At 39.0% G+C, this 23,128-nt stretch overlaps 2 protein-coding genes across 6 annotated transcripts in view; both read right to left on the bottom strand.

Annotated features, from left to right (window-relative positions):
• DYNC1H1 (dynein cytoplasmic 1 heavy chain 1) overlaps positions 1-9,743 on the bottom strand; it is a 48,038-nt gene extending 38,295 nt beyond the window's left edge. Inside the window, exons 1-13 of the mRNA XM_061464023.1 lie at positions 9,416-9,743; positions 6,777-6,864; positions 5,994-6,167; positions 5,525-5,780; positions 4,731-4,917; positions 4,275-4,546; positions 3,917-4,144; positions 2,327-3,403; positions 1,863-2,042; positions 1,086-1,235; positions 687-833; positions 400-540; positions 88-264 (exon numbers count right to left, since the gene is read on the bottom strand). Coding sequence (XP_061320007.1) covers positions 88-264; positions 400-540; positions 687-833; positions 1,086-1,235; positions 1,863-2,042; positions 2,327-3,403; positions 3,917-4,144; positions 4,275-4,546; positions 4,731-4,917; positions 5,525-5,780; positions 5,994-6,167; positions 6,777-6,864; positions 9,416-9,686 — 3,348 coding nt within the window. The 5' untranslated portion in view covers positions 9,687-9,743. The remainder of the gene's footprint in view (positions 1-87; positions 265-399; positions 541-686; positions 834-1,085; positions 1,236-1,862; positions 2,043-2,326; positions 3,404-3,916; positions 4,145-4,274; positions 4,547-4,730; positions 4,918-5,524; positions 5,781-5,993; positions 6,168-6,776; positions 6,865-9,415) is intronic.
• A 3,566-nt stretch (positions 9,744-13,309) lies between these two features.
• PPP2R5C (protein phosphatase 2 regulatory subunit B'gamma) overlaps positions 13,310-23,128 on the bottom strand; it is an 84,051-nt gene continuing 74,232 nt past the window's right edge. For all 5 annotated transcript variants that reach the window (XM_061464039.1, XM_061464040.1, XM_061464041.1 and 2 more), the window contains 3 exons: positions 21,632-21,704; positions 19,215-19,331; positions 13,310-16,191 (listed from right to left, as the gene is read on the bottom strand). In XM_061464039.1, coding sequence (XP_061320023.1) covers positions 16,060-16,191; positions 19,215-19,331; positions 21,632-21,704 — 322 coding nt within the window. In that variant the 3' untranslated portion in view covers positions 13,310-16,059. The remainder of the gene's footprint in view (positions 16,192-19,214; positions 19,332-21,631; positions 21,705-23,128) is intronic.

Raw genomic sequence — 23,128 nt, 5'->3', positions numbered from 1 at the left:
CGTAATGTGTCAGCCTTGCTATTTTCTGCTATACAGTCAATCTGAAATTGAATCCATTTATAATACAGATCAACTGCAATTTCTTACCTTGCCATAGTCTATGACAACAGGTCCAAATTCCTTTCTGGTTTCTGCATTGTCAAATGTTCCTCTTGCCTTTCTTATCTGAACTAAAAGGGCTTGCCACTTATTCAGGTCTTCTCCAAGACGGTTGTATATGTTTTCAGCCTGCATATCCCACAGACACTGGTACTGCAGCCAAACCTGATTGAGGTATTTCACAATGTTCAGAACTTCTCCAGCACATTCCAAAAGATGTGTGTGTCCCCAACCCTCAGGAAAACAGAGAAGGGTCCACTTTCATTTTAGCTGTAGCATTATGTGGTGTCAGCCTCCTACCTTGACATACTGCTCCACTTCAGTCACAATTCCCATGATAGCAGAGTATGTCTCCTCTAGAGCCGCAGGGCCATCAGGCATCCTTGTCAATGCATTACGATAGAATTTCTCTTCCTCAGAGAGCTCATAATGCACTCCAACCTAAGAATCACAATTATACGTGTGATATATGTGAATTTCTAGAGCACTCAGGTTCACTCCTAGAGCAACACATTAAGATATCAAGCACAACTAACTGCAAAGTGAAAATACTTGCTTAGATTTATATACAGCTTCCTTACACTTACCTGGTATCTCTGACTCTGAATTCTTGGTAGAGACAGGATTACCGTCTTCCAAAAAAACATTTCTTGGTAAAGTTTGTACCTACACTCTTCAATTGGTGGATTCAAGTATATCACCTGGTTGGTTATTCTTAGTTCATGTACGATGTTCTGCAGAAACAGTAAACGCAAGTTTTACTGACAGATACTCCTACATATAGACAAGAATTCTGGACTTCAAGAAGCAGCAAACACTGCAGAAAAATCAACTTGCAGTTAAAGGGGAGGCAAGTATTCCTCTAAAAACAGATGCAGAAAAAATATCTGTCTCTCATATAAGCCTCAGATATAATTCTTGGATTAACTGACAATAAGGTTAAAAAAAAAAAAAAATCAGCAGAAAACTTCAACAGCAAAACTTACTTTGATCTTGGGTTCACCACCAGGCTTATGGCTCACTTGAGGAGCATCTGTATCCATGTCAACTTCTGCTTTCTCATCTGCTTGTCCAAGAAGAACTTGTGTCCAGGCCCTCAGTCCTGCTTGCAAACGAACACCCAGGATTCTTTCAATCTAAAGGACATAAGACACACTGGAGGAAACAGCTGTATATTCACTGCATAAAGATCCCCACTACCGATATATTCCGACACCACACATACTATGGTACCTCAAAGAACCAAGTGCTCCTTTACTAAGTCACTAAAGAAGTTTAGGAGTTTTGGTAAATTTTTATTGAATAAAAGTTTAAAGCTTCTCCTGTCCTCATGGACTTCAAAGGAATTTAACAATTTTAACTGCTCTGAAGTTAGCTGAAACCTAAAACTTTACTCAACAGCAGAACCAAATAATACAAAGGCAGTGGGTCCTGCTACCAGCACAGAAATTTTTCACCACCCTTTAAAAGAAAAAAAAAAAAAGCTGGTGACCTGCTTGCTCACCGGCACCTTCTAGGCAGTCAAGCTGTATCAAACTTTTTGTCTTCAAACGACAAAACTCCCCTTGAACTAGTTGATCCCAAAAGTCAACAGCAGAAAATAAACAGGCCTTGCACCTTCTGCATACAAAACGCACACAAAATTTTCAGCGAACTGACAGAATTTTCCTTGGATGACCATGAGAAATATAATAAAAAAACGTTTGTACCAAATGAAAATGTTTTTTCTCTAAATACATACTAACTCCTTATCTCAAACCTACCTCTATATCCAACTTATTGACCCAGATTGGCAAATTTGAGTATGAATGAAGATTTAAGTCATCCACAGCTTTCTGAACCCTGTTCAAGATTTCAGAGAAAGTCCTGTGATCATACATGCATGTTTCCAATGATCTCACTTCCAAGTCTATTTTCTCTTCAATAATGAGCAGATCATCCACCTAAAATGGTTTAGGAAAAATGGGATGTTTAGTTTGACAGTTACATAGAGGCAGCAATATTGTGCAGTAATGGTTAGTCACTTCTCTTTATTTGGATTCAGTTTTTCTATCAATTTTAGTAGTACTAGAAGAGCCATTTAGCTGGCCGAGTTGTTACAACCCTATCAGCTACTTAACCAAAGAGCTATAGAATAGCACATCAGCTACCCCGTTCCCCTTTTGGTTAACCACATTGCTGAAGTATCAATGTAAAAATTTTGCAGAATTTGCAAGATAAAACAAACCTTTTCTTGGAAACTGAAGACAGTCTCAGCTAAGCGCTGTACATATGGATCAAGTTTGTACGATTCCCACACGAGGGCGATTCCTTCTGCAATCAAAGCCTGCACCTCCTTCTTCAAGCCAGCAACCAGAAGTGAGATAGTATTACGCTCTTCTACTTTCTCACATGTTCGCTCATATGTACGGACACTTTCAATCAGAGAAATAGCAAATGGGTAGAGCTGGTTTGCTTGGTGAGCTTTGTTGACAATTGCTAGGGGAACACGGAAACCAAGCCACTTCAGGTTTCGGACTTCTTTTGAAAGTGTAATTATTTCTGGGAGGAAATTCACTTTCAGTTTCAGGACGTTTCCACTTCGACCTCTAACACGAGTGCTTTCAATGGTGAAAATACGACCAGACACACCAAGGTTGCGCTGCTGAACTTTTCTTGCCCAGTCATCAAAGATCTCCTGTGTGTTGAGCTTCATGCGAAAGCTATCTCCATCCTGCTTTAGCTTCTGACCTTCTACATGGTTCTCCCAGCCTTTGCCAAGGACATCCTCAACACGCTTCATGTAAGCAGTGAGCTGTCTGTCAATCTGTTTTGCCCAAATTATAGACCCAGACACAGGAGGTAAGTCACGAACGTGACTCATTTTACAAGCTTGACTCTGGGGGTATTGTACTTTAAATTTGTCATGAAGAGACTCAATATCATCTTTTACGCGCTGGATCAATTGCGTTTGATATTCACGAATGGCACCACGAATGTGAGGTCTGACAAATAAGGCATTAAACCTGGAGAAGATTCTGAACATCTCATTGGCATTCTTCGCTGTACCAAGCTGGTCTCTCAAACGGGCAGTTATTCTTGTTTCAACTCTATCAATTCTTTCATCATACCGTTTCATTGCTGCCTCCCACGCTTCTGTGCCTTCTTTTGAAACATCTAACCCATCTACTTCCTTAACATTCTCATAAGCAAGATTTACTTCTTCAATTGCATTAGCATCTGCAGCATCAAAAAGGACCTCTGCTACTTTCATATCCTGTGGTTCAGGTACCTCTCCTTGATTTTGCTGGGCAACAGCCGTCACCTGCATTAGAATCACATTTAAGTGAGTTGGATGCTTCAAAATTTACCTATAAATAGTCACAAAGTCTGTTATAACAAGCACTGAAAAAAAAACCTATTCGTTTACAAACAGGGGAACAAATTAGTACCAAATTCTTAACAAACTTGCAGTCATGTTTAAATTTAAGCTCCATTATGAACAGGGCAACAGTGACTTTACAAACTTCCACTACTGTGCAGCATAATCTCATTTTCCACTGTGAATTAGACAAGCTCAAGAATTTACACTCTTATTAATCTCTGCTATGTCTGGACTTGCTATTTTTGTTAACAGGTGCATGGCCATGTAGTATGTGATGTAAGTCAGAATGAAAGATAAACCTATCAAAAAGGGTTCAAAACTAAACTGGTTTTGGAAGCAGATAGTGAAACTGAGTGTTACATTAGCTTTGCGTTGCTAACTTTTTAAAGCAACAGTGAACATTCTTGAAGAAACCATACAGATTTTCTGTCTGATAACAACCAAGAACATTACCTGAGGTCGCAAGACTCTCACAATAACTGCCCTCAGCTGCTCATGCTGACGCCTGAATTTCCTCATTTGATCAAGACGACCCTGAAGTTTCCTATGAGCTGGATTGATACGCCAAACCATCTTCAAGTTCTCCTCCCTTTTTCTTTTCACAATATCTCTCAGCAGAACTTGCAGCTTCTCATATTCATCATCCCAGGTTTGGAATACTTCAAAGCATGCAACCATTACCTGAAGAGAGTTTTACAACATGGACTTTAGCTCCCAAATGCAATTCTTCCTGAAAGTCACTACTCAATGCAAAATACAGCCATACCCTATATCCATACCCTATATTCTATATCACAAAACTGTAACATACCTTTTCAAACTCTTCATAGGCAACATGCATCAGCTTTCTGGTTCCCAACACTTTAAGTAGCTGAGAGCTCAGATCTCTTGAAATAGCCTCCACTAAACGCAATGCCCTTTGGATTGGGTATTTTGTGTTTCTGATTTTTCTCAAATGGGTAAATATTGCAACAAGAGCCTGCCTTATTTTGTCCAACTCAGTAGCAGACAGCAAGTCATTCAGTGGAAAGTCTTTCATCAGTGGATTATAGTCATTCACTGTCTCCAGAGCCTGTTTCAGACCTAAATGTAACAGGAAATATCTTTAATACAACTTTTAATTTCACTAATCACATCTATAGCTTTAACTAGACCAAGGTTACTCTAAACAGCATTGTTCTTTGTACCACAACGTTCAAGTTCCAAAATAGCAAGTTTCTGCAGAACATTTGTAAAAAAAAAAAAAATTATTGAACAGACATTTTACCTGTGTCTGTATCGAAGCTCACAGTTGCATGAAAACGTTTGCCATGTTTCAGGATATCCAGAGTCAGAAGAACTTCTGGACTTTCACGTTTTTCCTGAATGCGATACAGAGCCCGTTCCAAATTTAACCAGAAGCTTATCTCCTGTAATGCAGTGCCTGATGCAGGATCTCGATCTAGTTTGGTCACCTTAAAAGTGATAAAGAGAAGGGAAGGAGAAAAGCATTTAATTCATATGCGTCAACTGTAAAAACCTGTTCGATTACTAAAGGTAGTTGAAACATGTAATATCTCCTACGTTTTAATAACTGAACCTTAGATATTTTGGCACTCATTCTCTGAGAAGTGTAGGAACTGCAGTGCAACAAGAGTCAAAGTTTAATTCCAGTGGCCCTGGAAGCAGGTTTTAGCACCTCGTGTGGCATCTTCAGCATAGCGTAAAAAAGCTTGATCTCTGTTTGTATTCTGGTTAATGACAGATGAGCCAGGAAAGAAAACAAATGTCTTATGCTCTGGAGTACAAAAAGGCACCACTGTTCCACAAGCAATAGGCATTTAATGTGCCCATGGAAGAAAAAAAGCCAGAGTAGTACCTGAGATGCTATTTCTGAGTAACAGCAGAATAGCAGAGCTCTCTTGAAAAGTAAAAGGCAGACATACAAGAGATTACAGGACAGTACTGGAGCAACTGTTCTGAATGCACCTGCATAAATAACAAGCCAAACCAACAAGACCCACTTCTCTCAATTTACTGTGAAGATGAGTGCTGTTCTGTTGCTTGGCTGTGTTTTTTTACCTTTTGTATCTCTCTAATCCAGCGGTTGACTCCAGATTGTAGCTGATTAAGGAATAATGGATCCTCAGCCTTCTCACCAAAATCTGTAACCTTTGGTTTTTCTCCACGTTCGTAACACTGCTTGGCAACATTAGTAATAGTTGCATGAATTGGCAGACTAATCTCTGGAATTTCAATATTCTGCTGCAGATGCAAGAGGCCCATTTCAAGTTCTGCAATCTTTTTCTCAACTGAAGGAGCCATCTTATCTCCATCCCTGAAAAAGCACAGATGTTTCCATGTAAGAGGCCAAACATAAATGACATACATTAAAGCCAGATGAACTATTTCCCTGGAGTCAGCAACAGCATCAGATACAACTGTGTGCTTAAACAACTTCACATGATTTGCCTTGAACAGTTACTTTTTTTTTCATTAAACACCTACTTTAATTCATTAGCAGAGAAATGCAGCATTTATACTGAATTACCTGTCTGCTTTGCCAGATTCCCTGATATAGGACTTGAAAAAGGGAGCAACAGCATTGCTGATGAAAGAATGTAATGTTTCATATGGAGAATCTTCACTGAGAGTGAGGACTCTCAGCTGGGAAGACACTGGTTTGTCGGCATCAATCACTGGTGTACGCTTTATGAATGCCAGGCTGCAGAACAGAGAAAGTTACCAATGAAACATTTGAAATTTAACGTGATGGTTAGAATAGCTTAAATCTACTGCAAGTTCAGGTCACAGAAGTCAAATGCTAACCTGCATCATTATACTGTACATAATCTTTCTTCTAAAAGACCTGAACACAAGTCTTCTAATAACTACATCTTTAATCAGTAAACAGCCAAACATAGGTATCAGTAAGCAGTGTGGGCACACTAAAGAGGCTTACATCTTAGGAAGCTTCACACTCAAAGATGCATTAAGGTAAGTGACAAATACGTAAAGAGTCAGACATAATCAAGTATTACTGAACCTAATGAACATACTACTGTGTATGCTACTTTTGCATGTACGCCAGCTTAGTAAGACTGTCTCTTTAACCTCAGAACTAGAAGTCCTAAGTCCATTCCTGTCAGCCTCATGACACACCTTTGTTTTATCAGAGCCTCCACCTTAAAAAGCTATTCCTCCGCCTGAATAAAACCACTGCACAAAGCACATGGCAAACTGGAGGTAAATTTCTAGGTAAAGCAGGTAGTTCTGCTTGTAAAGGCTTTGCATTCACAGGGTAGAAATATCAAGATCTACTTTACTGACTCACCTGTTTGATTTTATTCCATAATGAATGTCAGTGCTGATACTGTAAGAAATGAACTCTTTTTCCTCTTCTCCTTCATCTCCCACATCCTCTGCAAAAAACATGCTATGTAAGAAGTATTTTATTTCTAAGGTATCTGCCACACTCTCTCTACCAGACTATTTTCTAACCATTAATTTCTACATCCATTTATCTAAATTAAGTTAAATTCAGCTTTACAATGTCACTCAGTTTCAGAGTGGGTTCATTGCTCTTCAACAAAACTCTACTGGCCTTTAAAGGCTGCTATAAAAGATGATAAAGCATTACAACAATCAAATTCTAAATCGCATTCTAAGAGAAATCTTCTGCAATACGAAATGTACATTTATTTGTAGAGATATGCTACGGAATGACTACACTTCAGTACAGCAGAAAAAAAACGCTGCTTTTTTCTTTTAAAGGTTGCTTTGTTGTTTTTTTTAACCTTTTCTTTGAAAGATATTTGGAAATTAAGTCTCTGAACAAAGAAATCTCCTGACAAAGCAGAAACCCAAGCCATGGGAAGTACTCAGGCATTACCAAAGCCAATATATCACAGATGATGTAATCCCTGGGAATGCAGGCAGTCGTGCTGCAATGCAGTCATTTTAGTGCAGAAGGTGACTCCCCTGTTGGGGGACATGCATGGACCTGACACAGCATTACAGTGGACTCTCGTCCTGCCCTGATTTTATTTGGCCATTCATGGGAGATACACCCTAGGGTGTCACATTTGTGATCCTTAACACTAGAAGCCAGGTCACAGAACACCGCACAGTAACCTGTATGAAAGCCGTTGGCAGGCTGTGTAGGTCATGATACCACACAGCAGTTTTTCATTAGTCAGAAATATGGCTTTTGTTTTATTGTATTTGTAATCAATAATTTACTTAGTACTATCTGGACTTTGTGTGGACTAATAGTCCACACAGAAGTTTCAATAATAATATTGCTTTTAACAGTGTTAGAGAAAATAAGATTTCCATATGCTGTCAGAGGTACTGAATCTGTTAAATCTGACGACTGGCTGTGAATCACGAAATCCACTCTCCCTAAACAACTGCTATTAAAACAGAAGACATTGATGGAAATGCCTTCTGCCCATAGTAAATTAGTATTTAGCTTCTGAAACATCTAAATGTCTCGATTTGGTTTTTAACCATACATATATAACAATACCTATGCAACAAGCCTAGAGCTAACTGATCACTACTCTTTCATTACTTCCAACCCAGACTAAGGATAATCAATCTCATGAGCCAGACAAGAAAGATTCGGAAATCATCTGCATATTATATTAACATCCACTGCGGTAATGGTGTAAACACTGTGTCATGAATTTATAATGACTGTTGTTCTTTTTTTCCCCTCTAGAAAATTCTACTCTTATTCCTGCTGAAAATCTCAAACTTTGGAGGAAAAGGAGGATAATCAGTAAGTAGAAGTAGGTGTAAGATAAACAAAGACGGTATTTGAAGCAACATTTTGGATTCATAGTGACTAGACAAGGAGTGGAGGAATCTTCTTCAAGTGTATCACAAGTTTCTATCAGTGTGCAGCAACTGCAGGGCCTATGTCCAGTATCTTACACTGCAGCTGCTGTCCTGCTAAATAACGTATTATGAAGTGGGAATACATTAAAATTTGACATAAATCTACTGGGACTGAATCAACAGCGTAATAGCAGCGGAAATCCAGAAGTTTAGTACTAAAATTCTGCACGCTCACACTAGCAGACGTGTAGCCATATACAAACTGTAAGTCTTGTTTAGTAGTAAAAGTCTGTGTTATTAACGAAGCTTTGTTTTAGTCTATTATTGTTCATTAAACTGAATTCTGTGACAATTTAAGTGTTTATTTAGAAATTGATTTCTTGACAAAAGAAAGTCATTTGCAAAATAAATGACTCAGTGTAATCATGCAAATAACAAAGATGTTTTTCAAGCCAAGAGTGTCAACTTTGCTACAGCATTTAATGCAGCATTTGATGACGTTTCCAAGAGCACCATGGCCACCAGCCTTTGCAAATTAAACAAAGACACTGCAGGGTCTACATCCTGATTTATGAACCGGAGTCTCGCTAATGTACCATGGAATAACGCTTTCTACAGGCTGAGATGACTGTTTTTGCTTTTCCGGGGTGGGGGGGTGGAAGAGATGTTTTTATTTCTCAAGGGCTGGTTTGTTTTCGTTCTCAGCGAGAAGCGCCTACAGCCCACTGACGAAGCACTTTCGATGTCTATCCCAGCAAGACGGGCTACAGCCGCAGCACACAAAGCACCTGCGCCCACGACCCCGCCGTTTATCTGCCTCGAGGAGCTTCAGCCCAAACCCCAAGCATGGAGAACAAAGAACGGGCGAGGCCGGGCCCGGCGGGGGCTGACAGCTCGGGCCCCGCCCGCCGATGCCGGTCCTCGCGCGAGGTGCGGCGGGAGTGCCTCGACCTGGCTCTCCGGGCCGCTCCCGCCGCGCGGCAGGACAGCACCAACCGCACTGGGGCCGCGCCTGAGGGGGGGACCCCTGCAGCCCCCGCGCCCCTCCCGCTCCGCGGCAGGGCGGCGGCTCAAGACAGGCGGCGCCGCCATCTTGACAGCGCGGCACCCGCCCGGCTCTCGCCTCACCTTTGAGGGTGGAGCGCTCCACCAGCACCGTGTGGACCTGAGGGTCGGAGAGGAACTTGCGCATATGCTCCACGGCGCCCTTCTCCTCCAGTGCTGCCTCCAGCACCGCTGGGGCTTCGCCGCCGTCCTCCAGCAGCAGCGGCACCAGCTTTCGCAGGTGCTTCTGCAGCACCGACACATCGGCCACATTCTGCACCGCCGAGCCCGACACCTCCATGCCGCCTTCCTCGCCGCCGGGGCCGCCGCCCCCACCGCCGCCGGAGTCGGACATGCTGAGGCAGGAACAGCGATAGGCACGCCACGCTCCGCCCGCCCGCGGTGCGACAAGGAACGCCCCGCCGCCGGGGAGCCTGGGAAAGGCAGCCCGCCACGCCTCCCTGGCCGGCGCCGGTGCCGCCCTCGGCACAGCCCCTGTTGGCGAAGGCGGTGTTCGAGTAGCTTCTCTCGTAAGAGCAGCGCGGTGGCTGAGCTGCCAGGGGAAACTACAACACCCACCCACCCACCTCCAGCTCCCTTGCACTCGCAGCCCGAGAGAGAGATGGGTGCTGCCGGCCCCTTACCGGGAAGATAAAGCAGCCCAGCGGCTCATTTGTTCAAAATGTTTAGTTTATGTGAAAAATAAACCCAGAAGCCGTAACAAGGGGAGAAGCAGACTGGCTTCTCTGGTGTAAAGAGCAATCCCCTACTCACCTCGTACAATAGGCATGCTAGTTACAGTTTAATGAATGCAGCACTTAAATCATGAATCCCATACTTTCATATCCCATAGAGAACGGAGGGGGGAACTGAAAGCACCTCAGTGAGAAGGGGACTTCTCCCTGAACATAATTTAAAAAATTGTTAAAGATCTTTTACAGCAGCCCCAGCCCAGTGTGTATATTTGATCTAAGAAACCAGTATATTAGCTCACTGCCACCACTGCTCCTCCTTGTCTAAAGTAGTCCCATCCCTCCCCTGCTCCTGGGTGGTATTTGCATGTGCCTGGGAGAGGGAAGGTGACAGCAGTTCCAGAACCATTCCACTGCCTCCCAAAAATCACTATTGGTGCCCCACTTTTGTTTATATACAAGCAGAGAAGGGGATGGCACCCAGAAGAGAAAACCAAGCAAACTAGCCATACAAAACTATTTCTGAACATCCCCCCCCATTTCCTCAGGTGGATACACAGGCAACTGTAGAGACCCTTAGGCCTAGAGTCTGTTCAGATGTACATGTAAGCAAGCTGGGATGGGATATCCTGCCTGCCTAAGCAAATGCAAGCTTCTAAGCCGCTACACAAGTGTTAACTCAGCGTTAAAAGTGATCTAAGTGTAAAAACATCCCTTTGGAGGTTAGTTCAAGCTATGGTTCCAAGTGCTTGGCATGCTTGTTCTTCTAAAACAGCTGTCATTTGCTGCACCAAAACATCAGAAGATTTTTGCAGCTTACAAAGCAAGAATCAACATTACTGCAAAACTGCTGCCAGGAAAAAATACGAATAAGGAAAGTAAAGTAAGGAATTAAGGACAAGAAAGAAGGAGAGAGACAGGAAATAGGAATTCAATTAATTATATATATGCATTGCTGCCAATCTGCAGAGAAAGTAGGGTCAAAAAAAACCCAACACGTCCCATTACTGTCAGTTCTAAAAATACTCCATGTGTGACAACACTTTATCGTATAAAGAACAAGTCAAGGATTCTGATATTTAAGCACTGGACTACTTGCAACTGCAAGCCAGTGTAGGCAAGACACTTGGTATTCCTTCTCCAGCCTTGTCTGCTGTGCCAAAGGTAACAGGAAGATCTTGTAAATTAAGTTAAAGGAAATCAAAGCAAAGACAAGATAAACTAGCTTTTTTTGCACAAGTTCTTATGTTCAGCTAAAGAACATATGTTCTCTTTATAGAGAAAAGGCTTTAGCTTTCTCAATATGGGTGAAAAATCACTTGCCTTGATCTACCCCTAGTTAATCATGAATGGCCTTTTCTTGAATACACAAAGGACCTGGCCCTTCTACAGGTATGTGAGAAGCTGTTTCAGTCAGCCATCCAAAAGGCAAAACTGCCAATATGACACACTTCACCTCTAGTTTAACTAAAAATAAGTATTTCAGAGAATCAGAGTAAGAGCTAGGATTTGTCAAGACAGAGAAGGTTTGCTCCTGGCAAATGCCATACAAAATACATAGAAAGAAAGTATTTTGCGTAAGTCAGAAACTTCAGAAAAAAAATCTCATTTCTCCTATATTTAATAATGATTTGGTAGTACTGGAGACCGAGACCAAAACCAAAGCAAAATCCCTGAACAAGTAACAATCAGAGCAAATCACTTGCTTTCCCCTCTCTAATCCTCTTAAATCTTGGCAGAGTACTAGAAAAATCACAATGGCAAGCCCTTCATGCAGCATGAGCCTTCAGTGTGCTCTTCTTGATCACAGAAGTGATTAAAATAGCTTGAGGCAATTATGTGAATACTCTTTCCCCCCCTTGAAGTGAAAAAGTGGAAGCCCTCTCCCTTCAACACCGTAGGATTGATGCTTATGAGACTTCATGTGTTATGTGTGCAGTCCTCTGCTTGTGCAGGACTGAATGCAGTCCTGATATGACTGGGTTCAGAGAAAGACAGCTGGAGTCATGCTGTTCTTCAGCTACATCAGGAAGGTATAATGTATTATCTTCTGTAGCTCCACAGTAAATTCTCCATTGGGAAATTTTTCATACAAAAACTTTTTAACTACATCAAAGTTTTATTTCATAAGGTAGAGACAGCTCAAGCCAAGTCTCATCATATAAACTATAATACAGGGAAACAGTGATATGGTAATTAGAATGGCATTTCTTAATTAGCTATATGCAGTTAGTCTCCACAATCACTGCACACAGTAAGGACAAGATCCAAGGTGCAGAAATGCTCCACTTTCAGAGGTATGGTCCCTAATGTGATCTAGAACAATATTCAGGATAACCTGGAATCATAGCTATCTCCTGTAAGTACACTTGCAAGGTACTGAAACAGTTTCCATAAGGAAACCAGAAACCTCCACACACAAATGTACCTGTGCTACACTAGCACCTTCCCTTCCATGGCTAAAAAGCCAAAGCAAGGAATATCTAAAAAGGTTGCTGGTCAAAGGAAGTCACTACTGTCAGTATTTTAAAACATTATGAGGCATTTGACCTTAATTTTATAAACTGAATGACTGAACCCTCAGTTGTTTCAGAATCTAGTTCCTGATTCGTGATTAAGCTTGGGAATGCATGCAATGAGTTCCCTTCTGAGCTCATGCAAAAACCTGCTTTTCAGTATGCAACAGCTTAACTCAAATTTTAACATTTGTAGCAAGGCAGTAGTCAGATACTGATCCCACCACACTTAGAACCCTCCCCCAACCCCACCCACTTACTGGAAGTCAGCTTTAGGTAATTGCCTTAGCTCTTTGGAAGACTTCTATGGATTCCAGAGGGAAGACAATTCCTACTACAGACTGAATGCTTTTGCCTACCTTTTTTCCTTTTTGCTACCTTGACCACATACCACCTACTGCACAATAATCCCTGAATTTATGGTTACTTTGCTTGAAGCCTGTTAAGATAGAAGTTACAGAGAAAACTACTGTGGTATGAAAGGTGCATCTTTGATATTTGTAGACTAGAGATTCAGAAAATTTCTTTCAGTCCTGACAGTTGTCCCAGAAGATGTATCTGCTTTTTCTACCAAACAGCCATTATTCCCATTTTTTTTTACTAACTGCCTTATAAGAAACCTTTTTTTTTTTGGGGGGGGGGGGGGGGGGGGGGGGATGGGGGGATGAAATGTATGGTATTATCTTAATTTGTACAGATGATTCTGCAAAAAATCACAGTCTACATATCCCCAAGCACCCTGTGCTAAATTTAGTTTCATGATGAACAAGTAAAATTCACATGTTCTTTATTTGTCCATATAATACACCATTTTTTTTATAAGTTCTAAAATTAGATAAAAGCATATTAAATGGCAGGTGTATGAAGTTCTTCAGAAACAATGCCAGAACAAAAAATTGAATTACAAAATGTTAAAAAATGTAGGTACATTTGAACTTAACATTCCACTAATGCATAATGCTACAGATACTGTCTAATGAAAAATAATTGTGCCACTTACCTATTTTTGCTGTTTCTAGGAACTTTTTATTCTGTACATAAGACGAATCTGTACAAAATATGAAGTCTACATTTTTATTACTTATTACCATAAAACAAGGTACAATGTATGTACAATATTAAAATGAAGCCATACTAAAGCCACACTAAAAAGACACTTGTAATATTACTTTTGACATTCCTGATGTACAGGTTTAATTTTGGAAAACTGGGGAAGGTGTCAGACAGAACTTTATGAAGAAGAACAATCACCAAAATTCTACTTTAATTCTTTTTATTTTCAATGTCTTAGTTTTAGAATGGTTTTGTACAGGATTATGAGAACTTTATAAATACTGATAATAAACATGCTAACCCGCTAGTGGTGATGGATTCTGGAATATTGCCTAAACAAATTTCAGTAGCCCAAAACTTCAAATATGATTTCATGATGAACTTTACAAATACCACAGTTTTTCCCCTTTTTGGTGAGTGTTTATCTTCAATAAAGAACAAAAATAAAATCTAGACAGTGAAAGATGTTCTTATATGTTGAGCATCACAGAATCAAACATTGATATACTTTTTTTCTTTTTTTACCCCTTTGGGTAATATAATTCCTTTCAGCAACCTCTTGCACAAACATACTGAACACCCAAAATCAAAGGTAACTGATGATCTACCAGCTAAAGATGGAAGTTCAAACAATGGTATATCAAAATACACTGACATTGCTTTACACAATTAAAAAAGCACCCATTTTCCCGCAAAAGGAGAAGGCATCTTTAAACTGTTTTAATATAGTTTATCCTAATGGTAAAGCATTTTTTTTTTCAAGTTTTACAGGAAATGTTTTCAGACACAGTGGACGTTCCACTTAAAGGTTGGGCTGGTCTTTAAATTTAGTTGTTGTAAGCCAATATTTACCACCCTCAACTGTCTTCCAATAGACAACATGACAAATATTGGAATTTGAATGTTAAATGCAACCAACAAACAGCAGGCACTACATATGCACAAGGTTACTATGAATGTCTGCTTTGCGCATTTTTTTTTAAATGGATGCAGGAGACATTATACTTCCTTCAAAAGTAAACCAAAACTATTTTTAAAGAAGCTGCGTTTTTATCTCTTTATGCATTAAGACATTAAACATTAAGTTATATCATGTTACTGCCAGAGACAAAAGAAACTAATCACCCATTTAGAATAGCAGAACACGTTTCAAACAGCTTGTAAGCAGGATAAGTAAGTCAAAATACTGGCCACCCTGAGAGAAATCAAATATTGAAGACAAAGCACTATATTTTTAGAGATTTTCCTCCCGTGCTTTCCCATCTACAACAAAAAGCTCATTACATGCAAGTAATCTTGTGGAATATATAGCAGCATTTGAAGATCATCAGCAACTCAGATGCATTTTCAGTTCACTTGTGAGGTGTATTTGCAGCACATGTGCTCTTTACAACAACAACAAAAAAATTTTCACTGTAAAATTATGGTCACTATCTCCTCAGCTCTTAGACTGATTTGAAAAGAAGCAGAATGGAATTCAAGGGTCTGTTCTTATTATTTAATAAGCTTGTGATGTTGTGTTTCCTGAAAGGTTATGTTCATCTTCCAGATGAAAACTGATCCAACTGAAATCATGCATAGTATCTGCCACAGAATATTGAACTCCTAGAGCCCAAGAAAAACGCTGAGTATTAAAAGCTCAGATAAGGGAGAAAATAATGAAAGAGTATTTTATTGACTTGAAAAAATTTAAAATGAAATTTTATATCCAGTCTTTTTCCAGTCAGTAAACAAATATTGATTTCAGGAAAAATTGTTCTACCAGTTCATATCTTGAATACTGGTGCCATATTATACACTAAAGACTGGAAAATATGGCTTTAAATATATATAAAGTATTAGGACATGGTATATATATATCTTTATCCTAAGTAAATGAGAAATAAATTTACAGAATTCTTAGAAAGGAATGATGATTGAGGATTGTCATGAAAGTTACCAGTTTGTAAGCCATGTTTTATAGTACGAAAGAATAACTGTGTATTTTCAAAACTGCTGGTATATTGCAAGACAGCAACAATGTGGAAACAGCTGTAAAGTCGAGAAATCCTAGAAAAAGTTTAATACTTAAATTTGAAATTATTTTACTTTTTTTGAAAACACACATCATTAGTACCAACTGTTGGTCATTCACTTACATGGAAAGAGTTGATAGAATGCTTTTTTCAAATATGACTATAAAAACTGCATGATATCAGCTAGCTGGTGCTATAACACCACCTCCAGGAAATTGCGTCCACTTGATTATGGTCAACCCAATATTCTGCATGTGGAACTGGGTAATTTACCATTGTTTGAACTACTAATCTTGAGCTGCATACTCTATTATTGCCTACAGAACTGGGTTGAAGAAAGCTTTGACTTTGTGTGTAACTGATTGGTATGGCACAAAAAGTAAGTTCTACTGTAGAACTGAGTCCAGAAAAAAACCAACTTTTCCTCCAAAATAGTATTTCACTGTAATAGTTTAATGCCCATCATGTGATATCAATTCATCAGCTCTGCAATGTGATTCCAAGGCTTTCATGGTATAGATATCCTGAGGCAGTTCTGACTTGCGTCGCACAAGAGGACGATCTTTTTTCTGATCTTTCTGTGCCTGAAATAAAAATAGAATAAAGTTGGCCAAAATTATTAATTAACAGTTAAAATATTTCTTGCACATCAGTAGGCTCATTTATAGAATAAAAAAGCGCCAAACAAAAAAAATCTGACAACCCTCCCCTCAACAAAAAACACCAAACAAAAAAACCATATGGTGGAAAAAAATTGTACCTTCTCCTCTTTACCCCACCAGTTACCCAGTTTCAAGTCCTTACCCTCCTTTTTTTGCTGAGAGGCAACATTAGAAACAGGTAGAAATTCTAAGCTATTAGCAGTCATGACATTACTACCATGATTATCACTTGATAAAGTTTTAAAAAATTATCTTCTCACTTATTTTTCATTTTGTCTCTACATTTAAGATAAATGATTTTTTTTCCATGCTTCTAATTACTTGCACTATTCACATATCTGAAAATTTAAGCTTCCGCTCTATTATTTTACTGATCCTCTCTCAAAGCCAAACAGTATTGCTGTCAAAGTATCTTTAAACTGTATAACTGTATCTTTTATCTGTATAACGGTGTCTTTATATAGTTCCTATGTCTGTCTCACCCTAATGTGCTTGTTAGATCATAGGATCAGTGGTTAGGGTTGGAAAGGACCTTAAGTTCATCTAGTGCCACCCCTGCTGCCATGGGCAGGAACACCTTCCATTAGACCAATGATGTTTATTCATCTTCTGTTAAAAAAATCCTTATGAAAACTGACTGGCTTTCACTTAGCCACTGATTTACCAGCACGTTCAAAAGGTTAGTAAGTCATGCCTGTCAAATTTTATTGTAGCAGAGTATACCCTACAAACCCTCAGAGTCAGGTACAGAAAAAAAAAACTGTTTTTCACAGTCATTCCATCACCTCTTCAGTATGGACACCCTGTAACATTGCTAACCCCTGGCACAAGCCTTACTTTCATTGAAACTGTATATATATCTTTACACAGCTCCTCACTTCTGAAGTTGTACTTAAAAAATAAATTAAGCTGTTATTTTGACTTGCCCCTGCATCCCCCCCCCGATAATTGCAGTACTTCTTGGTTTAGCATCAATTTCTAATGGTACTTAGCCAGGGATACAAAACTGCCTTTCCTGTGCCCTCTCAAAGAATTATGCAAGAATGCTACCTTGCTTGCTTTCTGCAATACCCTAATCCTCAATCAATTCTTTGCTTTCCTTGTTACCTAGACTTACCAATCGAGCTCATCAAACAGGAATGCAATACATGCATTTTCCAGCTGAAACACTATCAATGAAGCTGTACATAGTCCCAACATCATAGTTCTTGATGCTGAGTTCTTTGTGGAAAAGTAGTCAAGACCTAGGTAGGGTCCTTGGTTTTAGTCTGGGCTGCCATTACTCTTTGTACATTTGTATTGTATAACACCGACTCAAATTCCCAGTCACATCAGCACCTGGGACTGGGAACTTTGTTCTTAACTGTTTGTCCCAACTACTAGTATGTGTCACACTTTGGCTGATTTTCTTCTGGAGCTAGTGTTAGAGCTCTCAGACTTAGCAGGTACAAGCTTTCATTCCCTCTGGCCAGGACAGAAAGTGAACCAAGGTCTCCTACTTCTGGAGAAAATCTTTATGACCTAGGAAATAGCATAGTAAAAGATGGACACTACCATCAACACAACTCTTAAGATTAAGGAGTACTTCTTTTTTTCAATAATCTTGTATACACTTTCCTCCACTAGAACTGGTTCTAGGCTCTGAAGTTGTGAAAGGAGGACCCTCTCCCCATCACGTGCAGCCTACCTAAGCTATCCATGGTCTGAAAAAAAGGCAGAGGTTTAGAAATTTATTAAGCCCAGTACTCCTCACTGACTAGCTCTAACCAGCATTCCCATTAAGGGCAATGCTACCCTCATTCACTGCTCTCAACAGGCATGTAATTCTTGGTGGCTGAATTACATGTAATGCATAGGATTCCACTCCAGAGACAAGTGTTTAAAAAACAGCAATCACTGAACATGCCTTTTGTGCATTCCAGTATTTCTTTTGATGTCAATCTTCATTCAAAATCCCACAGTACAAGTAATAAATAATCTTGCAGGACAATGACACTGGAGTTTTAAGAAAGTAACCTAGGATGTTGACCGTATGCTTATTTTTATTAAATTTGTTTGAAACATTGGTTCAAATTAACACACTTGATCTCCGATCTCAACCAGTTTTTCCACCTCCAGCTCATTTCTCTGGTCTTACAACTTTGCTGGATTTAGAGATATTCGTATTACTGATACCAGACATCTTGGTGATACTGCAGTGCTCCCTGGCACCTCTCCATTTTGCATTAGCTCCAAGTTTAAATCTGTCGTTTGAATGTCAGGATTCTAGTTCTGTTTATCTGATGTTAAATTAAAAATACCTGAAGATTACTAAGCATTAGCTAAGGATGAGAAGACTGGAATGACCTCGAGAGTCCAAGAACACTGTAGTAGGTAATGGAACATGCCAAATGGTACACTGAGGAAGATGACCCATTAAGTGAACAAGACAAAGGCATACTTTATGTATTTTTCAAAACATAGTAGCTTTAGTCTCTAAGAAGGCTCTGAACAAAAATGAAAACACTGGAATCCGACTTTATACATTTGTACATACTTCATGCATTTTCCTGCAAAAAGCCCCAACCTTACATACATAAGAGTGGCAGAGTTCCACTACGATGTAGCAGAGTTCAGTTTTATTTTTAACTATCCTAAAAGCAAAATCATTGTTCCCATCATGACATAAAAAGTTATTTCTAAGTGAAAAGAAAATGAAAATTCCTATAGAAGAAACATCGAAAGAGACCATACAGGAGATTCACAGGCATTAGAAATAAACCACTGTCTTCCTGGCTGCTATAGTACCACTTAAAAGTGGCAGCTCTAAGGAAGATTATTACTCTAGGATAAATGGTTATGGGGCTGAAAATAGAACCTAGAATTATGGCTATGATTAGCAGTCACTTGGGGGGGGGGCAGTAACTAATGATTTAGAGTACTTTGTTATCTTCACATGGCTTTACCTGACAAGCCTCTTCTTTCACTGTCTTTTTCAGCATCTGCAAATCTTCAATTAAAGGGCCATCTGTTTCCATTGCAACAGGACTGTTCAGCAAACTTGTGTCACTATATGTTGGGTACTAATAAAATGCAAAGCGTTAAAATAATCATTCTTAGTAGTAACACCTAAATAGTAAGAGTGTATTTCATCATTTGAGCAATATGATTAGCTATCTGAGATTAGCTTCAATATATTATGCTTCCAGGCAACAAGTAATAAATTTTAAAATGGAACTCCATTACTTTTACTTGGCAGAAATATCCTGTTGAAAAATACAGTCAGAACACACATGCACAAAAACTGTGCTTTGATTATCTGAGGTTGAATGTTAAAATATTCAGATTTTGCTAGTACTGAACTGAATGCAAACATTTATCTGAAACCTTATTAATACATTGTCTAGCGATTTGTGAACAGTGTAGCAACCCAAACACAATGATTTTAGTTTCATGTTGGAAGAGAAAATGCAGTGTTAAAACACCAAATATGGTTAACGTAAGTTTATAGTAATTTCAAAACAGAATATTAAACTTTTCTGTCTTGAGAAACAGCCTCTTGTATAGCTTGTAAGCTTACTGTATAGCAAATTCAGTAATTTAAATGCTAGTTTAACTCAGATGATGTGTATGTGATCTTGAAATCAAAACTAATTTAGAAACACACACACACAATTTTTCATCTGTTTTTTCCTCATAATACCTAGTATCTGAGTGTAGCTGTAACAGCGCAGATGAGAAAATAGAAAAATTATAGCAAGGATTTAATGAATCCAATTACAATGATTTCAAATCTTAAAATGTATTCCCTGTGTCACAAAGAGTCAGGAACAGCTCTAAACAGCAACTGTCAATAATTACACAAACTACAAATTTAACAAATTCCAGGAAAAAAAAAAATCATAACTCAAAAGCCCCTTAAAAAGCCATTATAGAGAGCGCTAAAAGCATTTATAACCTTATGCTAATTCACTGGAGCACTTCATGTTCAAATTAGTATTTTTTAAAATGTATTTATTTAAAAACTTTTATGTTTTAAATGCTCCTCAAACATACTATACAGAACATACTTGTATACAGGTTGGGTTAATGAGTTTCAGAAAATGTGGTTACAAAAAATTACTTGCGAAGAAACAAATCTTCTATTGCAAGTCAATCCCATTATTTAGCCAGACATGAAATAGCAAATGACCACACATACCAAGCAGTGTTCAAGCAAGGCTTTCATATGGCTTATCTGATTAGCAGAATGTTTTATCACTGAAAGTCAAGTGCTACTTTCATATGAATCTTTTTTGATTCACTTATCTTATATGTTGTCAGCTGACATTTTGTTTAACAAATTTTATTTCAGCAGTTTAGGAACTGTCCCCTGAGAAACACCACAAGAACAAAAATATTTATGAAATTCCACCTTCTTAGAAAAAAGATTACACTATAGTCTGCTTTAAAATAGCACTGAAATCAAAAGGTGTTCCACTTCTGTACACAGAGTACTACTACTCCCTCTTCCACCTCCTGAAACTCAGCTAGATGATATAAAGATACAATACAGTAAGTTTCTTTCTGCAGCAAAGTAGAACTGTGGCTGCAAAGTAACTGAAATGCTTGGGGTCTTTTTGCCCATAGCAGTAATCAGTATGACAGAGATAAAGGAAAACTGGCAGCACCCTCCCAAGCAAATTAAGGGGAAAATCCCCAAACAAAAATAAAACCAAAGCCACCCAAGTCAAACCATCCCCCTCTCCCATAATCTCAAAATATAATGAATAGTCCAAATTATCTTTGTTTCTGTATTAAAATTTCAGTTACATCAAGTAATGTAGGTTACTTACTAAAAGGAAAAGTCACTTTCCCTTTTAGTAAGAACTTGAGGTGCAGGTTCACCAGAAGACCGGCCCAATGCAAGTAGGAGAACAAATGCAGCAGACAAGAATGAACAGTATTACTTTAATCCATTAGACACAGAGCAAAACTGACCAATCATAACACACAGTTTGCAGAAAGATCTCTTTTGTAATATATTGTTTGAAAAACAGCTTTTCAAGAGAAACCAATTATGGCATCTCTCTCTGTTTTCCATAATTTTGCACAGTAACTTCAAACCACAATACAGTATCTCCTCTATACTCCTGCACACAATCTCCTAAGAAAAGGAAAAAGTACTTCATACCATACTTTTCAGAAACTTTCTTTTATAAAAAAAAACAATTACTTGCACAAGTGAAAGTTACAAATTTTTAAAGTATTTTTATTGTATATATTTTCATAATACAATTAGTGAAATCGCTTTATTTTCATGATCAGTCAGACCTGTTTCCCCCTCTGATATTTAACAAAACTAAGGTATTTGAACATGAACATGTTAATCTTTTCTAAATACCTGGGGATTTGATTTGGCTAGATTTTCTATTTTAACCCATGCTTCTTCCCGTTCCTTCAATTTTAGCTTCTCTCTGGAAAAAAAATAAATTAGAAGCAAAAAATAGCAAAAGGAGCTTGGTAAATTTTGTATCACAGCTTGGATACTTTCTTAAGCACTAAGAAATTCACTAGAAGTCAAGAGAATAAATTATTTAGCTACACATGTTTTAACTTACTGCCCAAAATACCACTTCCTGTTGAGAAGATAACTGGCATCATTTCAAAACCCCATGATCGCAAGGGAAAAAGACAATTCTCATAGAAAAATAAGCTGATATGAGCCAGTTTGTTGCTTAATAACTGTACATTAAAAGACTTTAAATGAAAACAGAATTCTTGATCTATGTCAAAAGTGTGTTTCAACTTTGTAATATTTGAATTCTACATTGAAACCTAAGAAACTAGCATCTTTTCATAAAAAAGGGCAGAAATTCTTACTGTCAGCCCAATGGCTTAAGGTAATAGTTTAAAAGAAAAGGTTCAGAGACATCTTGAACTTAACATAGACATACACATAGACATACTTTTTTTTGGTTTTGTTACTATATCACTCAGCACCCTGCCTGCTTTAGCTCACACCCAAAACACCACCCAGAAGATCCAAAAAACAGAGAAGGAAAGTTCGCTTTCACATTTAAAAAGGATTCTACTTATTTGCTATGAGGGAAGAGAGACTTAAATGAACTTTTTTAAAAAAGCAATGTTTACATTTCATTATCTATAAACACACACACAACTTAGATACAAGCTCATTTCTCATTTCATTTGCCTCTATACAAATGCCCGTAGCATGGGGAACAAACAAGAGGAATTAGAGATGTGTGCACATCTATGGGGGTATGATATAATAGGCATCACAGAAACATGGTGGGATGGCTCCTATGACTGGAGTGTTGGAATGGAAGGTTACAGGCTCTTTAGAAAAGACAGGCCCAGCAAACAGGGAGGGGGAGTTGCTATTTATGTTAGGGACAGGCTGGAGAGTATGGAACTCTGTCTGGGGACAGGTGAGCAGTTAACAGAGAGTTTGTGGGTCAGGGTTAAAGGGAATACAGCTATGGGTGACATTACTGTGGGGATCTGTAACAGACCGCCTGATCAAGGAGAACCTGCGGATGAAGCACTCCATAGACAGATAGGAAAAGCCTCACGCTAGCAGGCCCTTGCTCTCGTGGGGGACTTCAACTACCCTGACATCTGTTGGAAGGACGGTACGGCCCGGCACAAGCAATCCAGGAGGTTCCTCGACTGTGTGGAAGACAACTTCCTTCTGAAAGTAATACAGGAGCCAACAAGGAGAAGTGCCATGCTTGACCTCGTGCTCACCAACAGGGAAGGGCTCCTTGGAAATGTGATGCTCCAGGGCAGCCCTGGATGCAGCGATCACGAGATGGTCGAATTTGAGATCCTCAGGACAGTGAGAAGAGCGTGCAGCAAGCTCACTGCCCTGGACTTC

The sequence above is a fragment of the Pezoporus flaviventris genome, unplaced genomic scaffold, assembly GCF_033815535.1.
Source record: "Pezoporus flaviventris isolate CSIRO_AGI_PZ_B2104156 unplaced genomic scaffold, CSIRO_AGI_Pfla_v1 ptg000036l, whole genome shotgun sequence".
In the NCBI taxonomy this organism is placed as follows: domain Eukaryota; kingdom Metazoa; phylum Chordata; class Aves; order Psittaciformes; family Psittacidae; genus Pezoporus; species Pezoporus flaviventris.
The sequence above is the reverse complement of the archived record's forward strand: the minus strand, read 5'-3'. Positions and strand labels throughout refer to the sequence as shown.